General features: G+C 32.2%; 2 protein-coding genes across 3 annotated transcripts; both read left to right on the top strand.

Annotated features, from left to right (window-relative positions):
- The first annotated feature begins 3,952 nt into the window (after positions 1-3,952).
- LOC108214369 (plant UBX domain-containing protein 1) lies at positions 3,953-9,506 on the top strand. Its single transcript, XM_017386331.2, has 7 exons — positions 3,953-4,115; positions 4,527-4,629; positions 4,732-4,800; positions 5,640-5,707; positions 5,926-6,055; positions 7,047-7,151; positions 9,017-9,506. Exons 1-7 carry the CDS (start codon positions 4,095-4,097, stop codon positions 9,220-9,222), a joined length of 702 nt encoding a protein of 233 aa, XP_017241820.1. The 5' UTR covers positions 3,953-4,094; the 3' UTR covers positions 9,223-9,506.
- Positions 9,507-10,351: 845 nt separating this feature from the next.
- Positions 10,352-16,305, top strand: LOC108214368 (glucose-6-phosphate 1-dehydrogenase 6, cytoplasmic). Of its 2 annotated transcripts, none has more exons than XM_017386330.2 (16): positions 10,352-10,497; positions 10,855-11,033; positions 11,210-11,295; positions 11,509-11,575; positions 11,665-11,851; positions 12,132-12,289; positions 12,385-12,453; positions 12,919-12,977; positions 13,074-13,110; positions 13,343-13,414; positions 13,783-13,930; positions 14,389-14,484; positions 14,941-15,011; positions 15,150-15,265; positions 15,770-15,815; positions 15,902-16,304. In XM_017386330.2, the coding sequence occupies exons 2-16, from the start codon at positions 10,863-10,865 to the stop codon at positions 16,067-16,069; spliced, it is 1,551 nt and encodes a 516-aa protein (XP_017241819.1). In that variant the 5' UTR covers positions 10,352-10,497; positions 10,855-10,862; the 3' UTR covers positions 16,070-16,304. The 2 variants fall into 2 exon arrangements, with proteins under 2 accessions (XP_017241819.1, XP_063945307.1); XM_064089237.1 differs by having other exon boundaries at positions 10,425-10,497; positions 10,846-11,033; positions 15,902-16,305.
- The last annotated feature ends 508 nt before the right edge of the window (positions 16,306-16,813 follow it).

The raw sequence follows: 16,813 nt of genomic DNA on the forward strand, positions 1-16,813 counted from the left end.
TGTGATATATAAGTAAATATTATTTTGGTCTATGATTTTCTATACATGTGACTAACCTTTGCCGCGAAAATCCTACAATTGATTCAAACCAAAGTGTCATAACTCTAAAAGACTTCCAATAAAGACTATATAAAACTCTTCAAAGTGAATTGACATACTCCTTTCGTCTTTTTTTTATTATCCAGTTTCAACATTCAATGTTTAAATTGATGGAAGTCTAACTGAAATATATACACACACACAATTAAAAATTTATATCATTATAAAATACATACAATCTATATTCAAATGCAATTTTCAATTTTTAAAATAATTAAAAAAATTAATCTATGGTCCAAAAATTGATCATTTTGATTATTGAAAGTCAAAAGCGAACAATTAAAAAGAAAATAATAATAACAAATTAAATTTAAAAAAAATTCCAACTCTCAACCTTCACCACCTTAACATGATTCTTAATTTTAACAACATACTCATCCACGAACCCAACCACGATTATAGTTGACATTAAAATTACATGTTACTTTGATGATATCATCATGATTACATGCCAATCTACTTCTACTTATCTATATAATAGCCCAACACGTTCGTGTCAAGCCTCCCTCCTGAGCAAATAAATTATCTAACTCCGAACCCGAGCCTAACTCCGAACCTAACTCCTCCTCATACATATAAAAAAAAAAAAATATTATTGATGGGACTCAAACCCGAACCCTCTTCATTACAATTACACCACTCAAACTCAAACCACTAGAGCTACCCAGACAATTAATTTTTTTATTCAAAATCATTAAACTCATACATTAAAACTGTTGTATTTATATTCTTTTCAATATTTTATTTATTTGAGATAAGTTATTATTTCAGGTAAGTCTCATATGTTTTTTACATGATAGATTAATATCCATAAATTAATTACTTACGTAATAAATTTAAACTTATGAATTCTGAATTCGACGTGTAACCAAATCTTTTCAAAAAAAAATTATAGATATAAGAATGATGACAAAGACATCAAATTTGGTGTTAGAAAATATGTCTAAATGATGTGATTTTGGTGATATATGAATTTGAAATATTATAACTTGTGATACAAAGGTGAATTCAGGGAATTTTTATGTTAATCAAAAGTCAACCAAATAATAATAAAACGTGTTTACGAGATCTACTAAAAAAAATTGAGTTATAAATTTTACTTGCTTAAAATAAAATAACACAGAAAAATAAGTTATATATGTAACAAAGTCTTAAAACTATAATTTTAATATGCCATCCATCAATATATAACATGCGAGTTAAATAAAATGATTCAAACTATAATTAAATATATTAATCATTTACAAATTATACTAATAAAATATAATTAATTCTAAAATGGATAATCCGACGCGATAAGGTGAAAGCTAATATCTGATTAAACGGGAATAGAACAAGAATAGTTTTCCATAATCCAGAATATCGAACACCTAATTTGATTTTTAACAATTGAACATGATATGCTACATTACTCACCCCTAAGAAATAAGAGTATCAAAATATTTAGAAATGTGAGTTTGGACAAAGTTAAAAAAGTAACTATACGACTAATTAAACTAAATATTTCTTATTGTTACGAACTTCATGGTGCCTAACTGACATCTACTTTATTTTTGCTATTTGAGATCTGGTTCATACAATTACATAAAAAATCATTAAAAGTCTTAATCAACAAGCTCAGAAAACTAATGATAAAAACTCAATATTTTATAACAAGACAATATTATAACATGCGGTATCATAATAATAATTATCTAATATTTTAAATTAACAAAAAAAAATATAAGACAGTGAAGTACTATATAATTGATATGAAAATTAAAAGGGTAAGCCACATCAAACGTGTCGGAATTTTTCGGGTACAATTATAAGGTTAGTAGTTCAATTGATACTTTTATAATAAAGTAAGGTAGGGTCTTTTACATACAATATATATTTCAATTATTATTTATACAAGATGTGTGCAGCATATGATAAAAAAAGAATGTGTTGATGGTCTGTCCATCATATATCACTTATAACTATTACACAAACGTACGCTCAAAAAAAAGAAAAATAAATATAAAACAACGCGGAGCACACATCTTCATCTAATCATGATTTAGGATATCGTAATTCACATATCAAGAACAAGTTTTCATACTGGATGAAATAATTTAATAATTTTCAACAATAAATCACAGATCTTTTTAATGAGGTATAATATATTTAAATTCTAAAAGTTTTAGTATTAATTTCGAATATAATTCTGAACATGTAGATAATATGGTAGTGGCCTCTATATCCTAACGAATTTGAATATAGAAAAATCAGTTCAAATGTTGTTTTTGATCCATAATTTTTTTTAAAAATATAATACATATTATTACTATCAATGCTATTAAATTGCAAATGTTACATTTCATATTCACATATTCTGTTAAAAAATAAGACGTAATAGTTATGCTCGAAATATTATGATTTACACACGAATATTATTTAAAACACAACAAAAACTAGAGTCCCATGCCTCGCACGGGCTTTTATGCTAGTTTCCCATTAAATTTCTCATTAAATTTCAATTTCCAAACACTTAGTCTCATAAAAAAATTTGCAAAAATTACAACCATAACAATTAAACCACTACGTAACTCATCAAGTACCACAATCCAAATATAATATCAAAAAGTCCAATATATGCTCGAGAACTTAATTTTATCTAGTTTTAATTATAAACTAAATCTAAGATCTTCTATCATATATAGTTTCCTCTAAGATCTAAATGTAATTCAGAAATTGACAGCTGACAACTAATCATAATTAGTGAATAAAACACAATGGTTTTATAATTGTGAAACATATTTACATTACATATATTTAAAATAGCAAAGCATCACATGATATAGCGTTTTGTGATCTTAAATAAGATTTTATTTCACAAATTATTTACAAATGATATTTACATGGGTGTATTGAATTGAGTTTTAAAGTTTTTTTTTAATTCATGAAACCGAGTGTATTCAATTGGGATTGTTTGAAATCCATTAAAATTTTGAGATATTCAATTGAAATTTTAAATTATATTACAAAATCTTATGGTATTCAATTAGGATTTTTTTTTGCCAGAATTCAATTAGGATTTCAAATTATGATTTAAAATCCGATGATATTTAAGAGATTGTTTAAATTTTATTAAAATGTAATGGTATTCAAATGCTGATGTTTTTTTTTGAATTTTATAAAATGATGGATTTTGTGAAATTTTTTCAATGTATTTTAAGTTTTTTGAAATCCAACCAAAATCCGTTAAATTTATATTAAAATTCATTAACTAAAAACAACTCATTAAAACCTTAGTCGAATACAACATATAATTGTCCGGGTTAATTATCTAGTTGGTCACTGAATTGGCTTAATGTATCAAATTGGTCACTGAAGTGAAAACGGTACCAAGATGGTCACTAAAGTCATCATAAATATCAAACAAGCACGTTAAAATATGAGTTCAAGTACTAAAAATATTATTTATAAAATTTTACACATCATTTTTGAATGTTACCACAACCAATTAAAAGGTTATGACTTCTAGTATTTATGATAATATATTTAGATTTTATCGAGTTTATTTATTATTTATTTATTATTATATAGTTTCTTTCTTTTTATTAATTAAAAATAAATAATAAATAAACTTGATAAAATCTAAATATATTATCACAAATATTAGAAATCATAACCTTTCACTTGATTGTGGTAACATTCAAGAATAATGTTTACAACTCTATAAATAATATTTTTACTGCTTGAACTTATATTTTGGGATACTTATTTGATATTTATGGTGACTTTAGTGACCATCTTGATACCGTTTTCATTTCAGTGACTAATTTGATACATTAAGCACCATATTTGTCCCAACGGCCCTCGGTCAAACATTCACCGGTTGTTTTTAGACGACAGACGACAGAAGTACTAATAGCGCAAGAGCTGTAAAACGTAACTTGAACAACCTCCAGAATCCAGTCAGTTTGGTGTTCTGTTTAGACTCTATCATCACCTCAACGCCGTTGATCTCGATGGACGCTAAAACAGCTAAGGTTTACTAATCATTCAACTCTCTCTCCCCTTATGTTTGCAACTCCATCTAATATATCCTCCCTCGCCTCTTTACGAGATGTCGAGCTTTCGAATCTTGATTAGCTTCTGTCAGCGTGTTTAACTAGTAAAATAATACTAATAATAATAACTGATTGTTTTGTGCTAGAATTAAGTACACTAACTGTTAATTTCCTCGTTAAATGAGCCAATCATTTTACTTGGGATTTTGCTTGTTGATTTAAACAATGTGAAATTGTTGTTATAGTCTTACCAGAGTTCAATTTGAACCATGAAATGTAACATATGTATTAATATTTCGTGTCTAAAATTTTCTGGAACTTTATTTTACTTGTATTTTGTTGTTTGGTATGGTTGTGGTTGTGCTGATTAATTGTTATGAATGGAACCAGGCAAAGCTTGAAGCAGCTAAGCAGAAATTAGGACGAGATATCCGCGTCTTCCAAACATCAATTGTTTCTCAAACTCAGATTGATGCATCTAATAATAATAATGGTTCTAACTGTTTTATTTTTAAAATATAATTTTTAAGATATTAATGCTGGGAGGTGACAATTAGGGTTTTGGTGTTTAAATTTTTTTGTGCAATGTTGGCAGATGAGGAAGATGACATGTATGAGTTTACTCCCGCGGATTATTATCGCGTGTTGGGTCCAAAAAAGCAAGGTAGCTTAACTCTTAAGCATTTGTTTTATATAGCACTATTTTGTTTTATACTCACATATGCTCAATTTTATGTTTTTATCAATTATGTTTTGTACTTTAATTTTTGTAAGGGTTAGATCCTAATGAGATCCTGTAAATCCTGCTCACATTAATATATGTTTGGAGCCACATTTATGTTGTGAGATTATGTACAAAGTTGCAGCTTAGGTTCCTTACCTACCAGGAATCATATTCGTATGTGTTAGGACCCAACACACGACTCTTTCTGTAATAAATCTACGCTCATTTTGTTGAGGTAACAAATATCCAAATTTCTGAAAATGGAGTCATAATTAAACCATGTAACAAATGAGATCAAAACTTAAGCTAAAATGATGAAAGAGTTTAATCTGCTGAAAATCCTATCATTCCATTCAAGTCACGCGTGTTTGTTAGTTTGTATATACCTGATATATGTCTTAATGGGTATAAACCTTAATTAATCCATTATTAAAAATAGCGTAATCGGTGTTGTTTGGGTAATATTTAGATCTAAATAGGTAATAATGGTTATGATCCTAACTTCGTTCCTTATTGATAAGCTATCAATCCACTCCAAAAGGTCGGTATAATGGTTTTATGTCCTTATTGCCACCTCTAGTTGGGTTATCAGATAATTGCACAACAAAGCTTGAGATAGTATGTAGTGATTTGACTTCCTAAGTGCTGATGCCGCGATATTTTCAACTACTAGCGTACTTTGTATTGTGCTATGCATGTCTGTTAAAACTCCATGCTGCGCAAAATTGTCTAGAAGCGTACAACTATGATATTCATAATGGTAGTTAATTTGTGTGCAGATAACGTCTTAAAGACTCGAAAAATCCGAGAAGCCGAAGAGGCTGCCCGCAGGTCAAGAATAACCAAGGTGTTTAATTGACCATTACTTTTTGGATGGTATTTTTGATCTTTTTGCAATGAAACATATATATGTTGATGAGTTTAGAATTTTATATAATTTTGTTGGTGGAAACATGGTTTCATGTAGTTTTGGTCAACTGATTATGAATTATGACCAGGTTGTTGTCAGGTTGAGTTAGATAATTTGGATATATACATCAGGGATATAATATTCTCATTTTGCAGGCCGTAATTCGGGTTCGGTTTCCTGACAATCTCACATTGGAAGTGACATTTCATCCATCAGAGACCATTCAGCTCTTATTTGATTTTCTCAAGAATGTTCTCGCAAAGCCAGAACTCCCATTTTACTTATGTAAGCATCAAGTGTGAATTTTCTTATTAGGTAATAGTTATACAGCCTGTTGCGTCGGTGGCTAAACTTTTCACCTAGTTTTAAAAGCTACTGGTTTTTTAAAATTGCACATCGTAGCCATGCTAACATTTTAAACACAACATGGCAGCTCTCTGTATAAATATACAAATGGGATTATATGAAATGTATGGGTTATGAAAACATGAGGATTTTGAAAAAGGTTATTATACCAAAATGCCCACCATTCTCATCAAAAACTATGAAGTGACTACCCGAGTTCCTCGGGAACTCATTTAAGCCACTCTAATCACTATATATATTACTCGTGTTACATCTTGACAATATGTTACTGAAAAAGTGGACAAACAGATGATGTGCTATAATCTTTTTATAATTCTTTGTAATCTTTGGTTCAATTTCTTTTTTGTAATTCGTGTGGCTCACACATCATCTGCTGATTAGATTCCATTAAGTATTCTGTTAATTATTTTTCAAGATTTGACATAGTAATATATATAATGATTCTATTGGCTAAAATGAGTCCCCGTGGAGATCGGGTACTCACTTGATAGTTTTTGGGGAGTACAGTGGGCACTTTGATATAAAACCCTGAAAAATAGGGTTGAAGAAAGAGGGTCTCATATATGATCTTGATAAAGTGAAATGGAGGTAATGTGTATGTGTGTGGCAATTTCACCTTCGTTAGGGTAATAAACAATTTGCACTCATTAATCTTATGTGATAACAATATTACCAAACATTTCTGTCAGTCCCGTAAGTAATTGTCACCGACAGCCACCATATCAACATTTATAATGGAAGTATAGCCACTGATATGCAAAATTGGAACTCCACTACTCAAGCCATTCTTTTGGAATTCAGTGTAAAGTTTGGCCACCGAATTGCAACGGGTTTTTTTCCTTTGTACTTTACCTCAATAAACTCCTCTATATTGTGGAATACCAACAGTCAGCACTTGATTATCTTTTAGATACTACTCCTCCTAAGAAGCATATCAAGGATATGTCCCAGGACTTCTACTCAGCTGGCTTTGCTCCTGGTGCAATTGTCTACTTCTCACAGGATCTGCCAAAAGGTTAGTTCAAAATTTTCATCACATCATAAATAGGTATTCATTAGATAACTGTACCAAAAACAAAATAGGAAAGCGTGCTTGATGATGGTGTGCAAACGAATATGTTATCTGATCTGTTTGAAGAATAATTTTAGTTTTTTCACATTAAACTATAATGACACATTATTCAGACATCCCTTCAGCATTTATTGTTTGTTTTATTTGTTGGTTTTGTGATATATGTTTTTTTAGAAACACATAACTAAATGCATATACCTTAAATTCTATCCGTTGATTGGTCGTATTTTTATATTTACTGCGCAAAAGAAGATGCTTCGTATCTGCTTCTCGATATGCTTCTATGTCAGAGCCCCATTAATGATATTATGATAAGCTGCCCTAGACTTTTAGGAATACTTTGTACTGCCTACTTTCAATATATATATACAATTACACCCCCACTTTAAAGGTTTCACTCAACCTATTTGTGATGATAACAATTGTATATAAGCATATAAAATTTCAGATTATACACCACTTTAAAGTTTCACACAACCTATTTATGAATATGAGAAAAAATTGTATAGACACGTATATATTTTCCAAAAATAATTGATTTGTATATCTCTTTGTCAAAACGATGATAACCAAAGGGAAAAAGAATAGAGCATTTTTCTTATTAAATCTAATATCACAATCAAGTTTCAACTTGGCCCGTCGGAAATTCATCTAATGCAGTTTCCTAGTACAAAGGATTCTGAATGGAGCATAATGCTACAAGATAGAAAAGCATCAACAATTACGAATTTCTCCTTACACCTGCTTTCTATCTTTACTCCAGCATAATTGCTTAAAAACTTTGGAGTGGTTACTCTGATGAAGAACACAAAGTGTTACATTTCTCTTGAATATAAATTTAAGAATCCGAATATGTATGTTTACCCATGCCTACTTTACTTTTTGAAAAAAATTACTTTTTTGTCTTGTGTGCAATATTAGTCAGACGCACCCAAACTTGCACAAGAGGTCTATGTAAGGTTTCGATAGTATTGCACAGGGGATTAGATGTACATATATTAAGTTTCAAGCGTTAGGAACGACTAAAAGCAATTCGATTAAGAACTTGGGCATATGGTTGTGAATTTTGATATGAATTAGGGCTGACGCATGTCAAAATTAAAAGTCCAATAATGTTAAGAGTAAAAGGCATTTTTGCGTACGTCATGCTACAGAGAGTATGAACCTATATTTGCAACACTCAACGCAATTTTCTACTATATAACTCAATCAATAAATTATGATAAAAGTATAAAATATCCCTAAACTCATTTGACATTAATGGTAATATTCCTGTGCTTCTGTATCGTCCATGTCTTCATGTGTCAGTAACATAATTATCGCATTAATTTTAACTGCTATAATTATTAAATTTGGGTTAGAATCATGTACCAACATAATTCTCACAATCGAAAAGTATTTGGGTTTGAATCACCACTACCGAAAACAGCCAAAGAGAACACAGATGTTCATAAAATTAGTAGTTGATTTGCCTTTAAGCACCTCTGTATTGATTGCCACATTTGGGGGTCTGTGATCTGAATTGTTTCCCACTTGTTTGTTAGACACCTGAAGTTACCAATAACTGATTTGGCTTACTCTAGGCCTATAAGCTTTAAGTTTTTAGTACATAAACACTTGGACTTTTTTACTCTCCTAACCAAATATGTCTTTTATAGCATAAAAATACATCCACTATTTATTTTACTACTTCATTAACATAAAATCTGGGTTCAAATTTTCCCTGTACTTTACTTATGTGACTTGTATCTGAAAATGTTACATGTTAATGACATCTAACCATGTTATATGGCTTTTGTTTTTCCCAGGTGATAATGAAGTAAATGAATCAGGTTCTTTCCTTCAAGAGGAGATCATATCATTACAAGGATTGGAACTCATAGCTGAACAGGTAGAACCTGTCCAACCTGCCCCAGAAAGATCAGAACCAGCAGTAGAAATACCATCCGCAGCTGCTAAAGAGCAAAAGGCCGCAGATAAAAAGGCCGTCAAACCAAAATGGCTGAGAATGTGATACTCTTGAGCTAACAAATTGAGCTATTTTATATCTTTCCAAAAATACATCCATGTTTAATTATATACCTTAATATTAGGTGTCTCTTGTATAAGTGAAGATTCAATACCTAGTAACCTTTGTTGCATGAATGGACACCGGAGATGATTTGCCATCCAGCACTTCCGTAAACTAAGGATGTATCATATGTATTCAAGTGAGCAGTATACCATAAGCAAGCCTAATATTTTCCTGACAGTATAACTTTTCTGCATTGTACACTTATTATAATCGTTTTCGTTCATTATTCAATATTTTCACCGAGTACGACTGTCATATTACAATTACGTCGAAGCCTGACAGTTATTAAGCTTTGGTGTCCAGCCAAATCTGCGGGAAAAGCTTAGAAATTCTTCGGACTATGATTGAGACGTGCAAATATTGTACCCAAATCCCAGTAGTTGGGATATACCGAGTTGGTTTGTTTTGTTTAGTCAATCTCAAGATGTTCTAGTTGATTTTCTCTCACATTTTCCATGTACTTTCATTCCGTTGAGATTGGATTAAGATTATTCTAATTACTTTAATCAACATAACTATCAACAGACAATCTGAGAAGTCAATAGATGTCTCTTTACTTCATTACTATATAGATGGATAAGAGCTGCGCCCGCCACCAATTAAAATCCTCTCAGAAAATGGAAAATTCCCCACGTTTATTTTTGTAATTAGGAGAAGAGCTAGTTAGATTAGTGGATTATGTGATACTAATGCAAACATATCTGATCATGTAATATCTGAGTCAAAAGACTCAAAAGATTGACCATTTAAGTTGTGGGTTCTAGAAGTAGTAGTGTATCACATTGTACATATTTGCTCATATTACTATTACTTATAGTTAACGGTAAGCACAAGGTTGTGAACCAGTCTCGTCAACCAAACAATTTACACTTGCCTTCCGGAAGGGATCTAGAATTATTTTTTAGGAAACATCAAGCACATTTTCTGAAAATGTCCGGTATATTTTCAAATTTTGTAGAGACACTTTTATAATTTTGTAAAATTTAGAATGATAAATTTATATTAAAAAAATTTAGAGGGGACAGGTGTCCCCGTGCCTCTTACTAGATCAGCCTTCTGCTTGCTTTCCCATGTTGTTGCATTAATTATTTTAGTACAAATTTCTGTTTGTCTCTATATAAGCTACCACCCCCTCTCTTTCTCATAGTCCTTTACTCCCCTTTACTTGTCACCTAAAACTTTCTCCTCTGAGGCTTCTTCATACTTTGATTTCAGGTTTCATCTCTTTACTCTTTATGTTCATCTCATTTATGATTGTTCTCTTTATTTTTATGGAAACAATTCTTTGTCAAAAACCTGTTGCACACTTTTAATAACACCTTTTGTACTATAAGACCTTTGATCACAGTTGAATACTATTTTTTTTTTTACTTATTCAGTACTTATCTTTTGAGTCTTGAACTTTTTTTAATCACTCTTCTTTTTAGTCATTTGCTTAAGTATATATTTTAATTATGATGTTACTGAATGTTTGGGCTACTGTTGATCTTTATTGTATAGTTTCCCTCTTTCTGGTGTTAAGTTTGATATGCATGGTATTATTATCAAGTTTGAAATTTTAAGGTGAATCAGGCTTGAAGATGGCATCTGATACATGGACTCTCGAAAAAAGAGCACCCCTCAGAAGTGATTCTGTACTGAAAGAAGTGAACGTGCCTGAAATTGGCTGTCTTTCAATTGTTGTTCTTGGTGCTTCTGGTGATCTTGCGAAGAAAAAGACATTTCCTGCACTGTTTAACCTTTATCGTCAGGTCTGGTTACAGCTTCCTTGAAGTTTCTTGTTTTCTAAAAAAAGTGGGGAGTTACATTTGATGAGTCAATAGGGTTGATATCACATCTCTTTAGATCTTGGAGTTTTGTGCAGTTTATGGTATCATGCATGTCATTTATTTTGGAACTGATAAGGAACTCGGATGGATATGCACAGGGATTTTTGCAATCACAGGAAGTCTATATTTTTGGCTATGCAAGGACAAAAATATCGGATGAAGAGTTAAGAGATCGTATCCGTGGGTAAGTAACGTATCCCCGGGGTTAATGTCACTACTTACACAGAGTAAAAACACAATTTTTACGAGACAAATTTGTTATTCTCCTGCTATGAAAACAATAACAAGGCTGGGACATTTTTAGCTAATGAATGCATGTGATACTCCAGTTTATATTTAAATGTAACATATTAAAATAACCCAATGGATTGAGTGACTTGAGAATTGACACATGCAGATATCTTGTTCCCAGCAAGAATACTGCAGAGGGGCATGAAGAAGATTTGTCCAACTTTCTGCAACTGGTTAGTAAAGAAGTTTTTTTTGCTAAATGATCACCTGCTTAATCTAGCTTCATTCCTTGCCATTTATTGACTGGTTATTAATGACACAGATCAAATATGTTTGCGGCTCTTATGACACCGAGGAGGGTTATCAGTCACTGGATAAGGAAATAGCTGAGCATGAGAATTTAAGAAACAGCAAGGAAGGATCATCCCGTAGATTATTTTACCTTGCTCTTCCTCCATCAGTATATCCTCCCGTCTGTAAGATGATCAGAAACTGCTGCATGAATAAATGTATGTTGTTTTTCGACACAATTGTCTTTCATTAGGCTAATTGCATCAACTGAATTTGTAATTATCCATCTGTCAAGTGATAAACTAGATATTGTTACGTTGAATCCTGACTCTAATTAAATAGTCATGTCAGAAAGTGGGTTTATATGGTGAGTGCTTCATGTATGGGAAACTGATAGGAATATGAACCACAACTGGAACTGGATTGCCAAAGACTTGTTCATATACTATTATGTTCTAAAAAAAACAACTTCTAATGTAAAGTCGTACCTTATTTCAGCTGATCTTGGTGGATGGACTCGAATTGTTGTTGAGAAGCCTTTTGGCAGGGATTTAGAATCGGCTGAACAACTCAGTAACCAGATAGGGGAATTGTTTGAAGAGCCACAGATTTACCGAATTGATCATTATCTGGGAAAGGAATTGGTGCAGAACTTGGTAATTGATGTTGACATTTTCCCAACATCAGGTGTCCTAGGTCTTGTGTGTCATTATCCTTATTGGATTATTGTATTTGGATGTTTATTTTGCAGTTGGTACTTCGTTTTGCTAATCGCTTCTTCATGCCACTTTGGAATCGTGACAACATTGACAATATTCAGGTTGGTTGCTGATTATTTCCTCTTCCTAATTAGAAGCAGCTGCAAGCTTAGCTAATTCCTCAACCTGCTGTGTCATTTGTCACTTTGTAAGAATTTCTTAAAATGGTTACGACAGAAGGCCAAAGAATTTTAATTATTCCTTCTTTGTGGTAACGGTTTTAAAGTTTGTTTTAGAATACCTCATTAACTGCATATCTTTTGTCTTATTATATCAATTTTTGCCTTATCAATAGCTGACATATCGTCGGAAAAATTTTCAGCGGAAATTATATCTTGTAGATGTTTTTTCTTGAGTTTCATCACATATGGACTCCAATTAATATGGCATACATCTTTTAGATTTCTAGTCTGAAATGACATAGTTTATTGTTTTTTCCCTTCTCTGTCAAGTATGATATTTGATGAATATCAATTTGCCTAACATTTTAAGTAATGTGTTTTGCTCTTCCATCCTTACTCTTCCAGATTGTATTCAGAGAGGATTTTGGAACTGATGGTCGTGGAGGGTATTTTGATCAATATGGGTATGTTCTGAGAAAAAAGATAGTGACCTGTTGCTAAATAATCTTCATCATAACTTGTAATGCATATACTGATATTTGCTCTATTATTTCTTGCAGAATTATCCGCGATATCATACAAAACCATCTCTTGCAGGTAAGAAAAATATATCAAACAGAACCCATATTTTATATAATGCTGTTTATGCTTGTACTCGAGTTACAGAACTTTTTACGTACACTACCCTTCTAATTTCAGTCTGTGGTTGTAAAAGTAATACCTGTACCTTCTCAATGTGGTTGCATATTTTATTTCCTTCTCTCTATTACTTTGTTGCAGAGTTCCCATAATAAATTGCAACTTTAACATTGATCGCTGTAAACTGTAGGTTCTTTGCCTTGTTGCTATGGAGAAGCCTGTCTCCCTTAAGCCTGAGCACATTCGAGATGAGAAAGTGAAGGTGTGTTTGAGTGTTCCTTTCTCTGGAAAAGCCTTAGTTGGTATTTGGTAACGTATGATGTCTCTAATTACTTCTGTGCTTCAGTAACTCCTCCTATATAAACAGAAGTCCATTGCAAAATACTAGGAAAAGGTTTATCTATTTTCCAACAGCAGAGAGTATGTGGTTCCTTATAATGAGTAAAGTAGATAAAAATTAACGCGCCCTTCGACTTCATCTTGTTTTAATCTTGTTTAGATAAAAAGTACCAATGTATGTCTTCATTGCTTTATAGGTATCTCACCGTTTTCAAAAATAATTAATAATTCATTAACATTTTTTCCTTTATTACCATTTTTACCTCACATGATATACATTATGCACTTCAGGTTCTTCAGTGTGTGATTCCTATTAAAGATGAAGAGGTTGTACTGGGACAGTATGAGGGCTATTTAGAAGACCCAACAGTTCCAGATGACTCTCATACTCCCACATTTGCAACTATGGTCTTGAGAATTCACAACGAGAGATGGGAAGGTATGGTTAATCTTCATAGATATTTTCCATGGTGAAGTGCCAGTTCAGTATACTTCTTAAAGTTATTAGACTAATTTCTTTCAAGAGTTCTGGAGAATTTTTGTGTACACTGTACTGAAAACTGAAAAGGACCAATCACAATTTCTGAACCAAAACCAGTGTTTTATTTTGTAAGTTAAAAACATTCTAAAGAAAATGAACATAGTTAAGCAAAGTAAATTTTCATGCAAGTGGTCCATGTTACATGACTAGTGCAAGGGTAGATAGAAGCTTCTGCAAGTAAACTGAGATAAACCTGTAAGTTGTACACAAAATAGTCTCTTTCAGAACAAAGGTAGTAATTTGAGAGTGTGCAACCAGATTGTCACTATGCTTATGCATCATAAGTTTATTAGCTTATCATACTATACACCGTCAAGTCCTCTCACAAATTTAAAATATATTTATTATTGCTTCAGGTGTGCCCTTCATACTTAAAGCTGGCAAAGCTTTGAACTCCCGGAAGGCAGAAATTCGAGTTCAGTTCAAGGATGTTCCTGGTGATATTTTCAAAAGTACGGCATCTAAGTTACTTCCATTTAGTAAAGTTCTCACAATGCCTTTTTATCTTCTATGTTTCATAATAAATCTCCAATTGCTTTATATGGCCCTGTTAGGCTGTTACATATTACATGTTGGATAAATTACTATTTCACCAACCCAGTTAAAAATGCATGTATGTGTTAGAGGTAAAAAAATTAATTTGTAATCGTGCTCAGATACTTACTGTAGGATAACTTTAACACCTTCACATCTACTTCAAATCTCTTATAATTACCAAAGGCTGGTCTTGTTAGTAGACATGTTCTTGATCAGAATTTCAACTCTACGACAGAGCAACTGCGAAAATAGCTTGAGAACTTGCTAGAATTAGGTGCATTCTTCTCAGTAATATATTCAGTAATGTTCGACGAGCTGGTCGTTTCAGATGAGATATTTTGAACTCTAAAATCAAGTACCTTACTGTGCAGGTAATAAGCAAGGAAGAAACGAATTTGTTATACGCCTACAACCTTCAGAGGCTATGTACATGAAGCTTACCGTAAGTGACTGGCCCATATTTACACGTTTAAAGAATTTACAAAAGCTAGTTTCTGAACTTGTGAATTTTTATTGGCGTTACTTGTTTTTATGGAATACTAACAATATTAATATGCTGAATTTCTTTTCGTTACTGTAGGTCAAGCAGCCTGGACTCAAGATGTTAGCTATTCAGAGTGAGATGGACTTGTCCTACGGGCAGCGTTATCAAGACATTACAATCCCAGAGGCTTATGAACGTCTGATTCTCGACACGTATGTTCTCAACTTTTAACTATATAGCAACATGAAATTCCTGTCTGCTTTCCAAACACACTATGTTCGTCTCTTAGTGACTAGAATCCAGTAATCCAAGCTACGCCAAACTGATCATGTGAATGATTGTTGATGTATTCATAGAACACATTCATAATCAATAAAAAGGTTGGATCATCCAAAAGAAACCTGCAAGTAGATAATTGCACACTCACCAATATCAGTAACCCTGCGGAAAATGGAGGATTAACTTATCTGTATATTTAATGAACTCTTAGAAACTATACAACCCTTGGGCTAAATTTTCTAACACGATGAGGAAGAGATTCTTTTTGCTTAAATTATCTATCGCCTGGCTTCTGTCTCACCATGAGTTGTTAGTTCATTGTTGGCAACAATCACAGCATATCATAAACAATCTCTTGTTTTACAAACTTCTGCTTGAAAATTGGTCTTTTTCTGTAGTGGCAAGCTAAAGATATATTCTTTGTCTTCTTCCTGCAGGATAAGGGGTGATCAACAACACTTTGTTCGAAGAGATGAACTAAAGGTACGCAACTGAATCATTTGATCTGCATAGAAAACATTAAGTGCATCAAACATAACAGCTAATTTAATTCTTTTTATATATATCAGGCAGCCTGGGAGATCTTTACTCCTCTTCTGCACAGAATAGACAATGGTGAGTTCAAATCAATTCCATACAAGCGAGGCAGCAGAGGGCCAGAGGAAGCCGACGAGTTACTTAAAAGGGCTGGCTATGTTCAAACACATGGATACATCTGGATCCCTCCCACCTTATAGAAATCTTTACCATCTAAATGCAATTACAATAACTTTTGTTGTTATTTTGTTTTAATGTATGAAGATGTTTAACCTTGTAAACTTGGATGTTGGGGTTTGTGTTTGTTGTGACTTATGCTGTGGACGAGTAATAGACGAAGAAAGTTGGCAGACACCGTTGTTTTAAAGAATGATGTTGCATGAGGTAGCATGTTGCAAAATGAGAAATGGACCTAGATATCAAAATTCAAAGATTAGAATGTAAATGTCCTTGGTATTGTGAAAATATGATACTGAATATCACTCTAAGACGCCAGATTATACAGTGTTTGCATGTGTTTTTCTGGGCTCGGAAAAAGATAAAACTCATAAATGCTTTTATGCAATGCTAATTCATAACGTTATATCATCTAGCGTTAAATTTGTTTCTTTTTGAGTTTGGACTCAGAAAAGAGATAAACGCTACATCTTATATAGTTAATGTTTTTTTCTAAAAAAATTTATAAACGCTAAACGATGTAGCGTTATAAAATGATATTTGAGACTATTTTTCGAATGTCATATCTCAGACATTATTGCTTGAAATGTTAATAACAAGACCAAACACCCTTACAAGATTAACTCATCTGGATCATAATGAACAATGAATATATTAAAAGTTCAACATGAATAAATACGAATCTGAATATTCTCTGAAAACTGAAATATATTAAAGCTAACAAGACGACTGTGTAAACATAAATGTGCTTGCTTGGGATGCCTTTT

Source organism: Daucus carota, chromosome 3 (assembly GCF_001625215.2).
Source record: "Daucus carota subsp. sativus chromosome 3, DH1 v3.0, whole genome shotgun sequence".
Classification (NCBI taxonomy): domain Eukaryota; kingdom Viridiplantae; phylum Streptophyta; class Magnoliopsida; order Apiales; family Apiaceae; genus Daucus; species Daucus carota.

Excerpts from the sequence above, each read along its gene's own strand:
- LOC108214369 (XM_017386331.2), top strand. The coding sequence starts at position 4,095 with ATGGACGCTAAAACAGCTAAG. Across the intron at positions 4,116-4,526 it reads TGGACGCTAAAACAGCTAAG|GCAAAGCTTGAAGCAGCTAA; the intron begins GTTTACTAATCA and ends GAATGGAACCAG. Across the intron at positions 4,630-4,731 it reads TGCATCTAATAATAATAATG|ATGAGGAAGATGACATGTAT; the intron begins GTTCTAACTGTT and ends CAATGTTGGCAG.
- LOC108214368 (XM_017386330.2), top strand. The coding sequence starts at position 10,863 with ATGGCATCTGATACATGGACTCTCGAAAAAAGAGCACCCCTCAGAAGT. Across the intron at positions 13,111-13,342 it reads TACAAAACCATCTCTTGCAG|GTTCTTTGCCTTGTTGCTAT; the intron begins GTAAGAAAAATA and ends TGTAAACTGTAG. Across the intron at positions 14,485-14,940 it reads TCCTGGTGATATTTTCAAAA|GTAATAAGCAAGGAAGAAAC; the intron begins GTACGGCATCTA and ends CTTACTGTGCAG.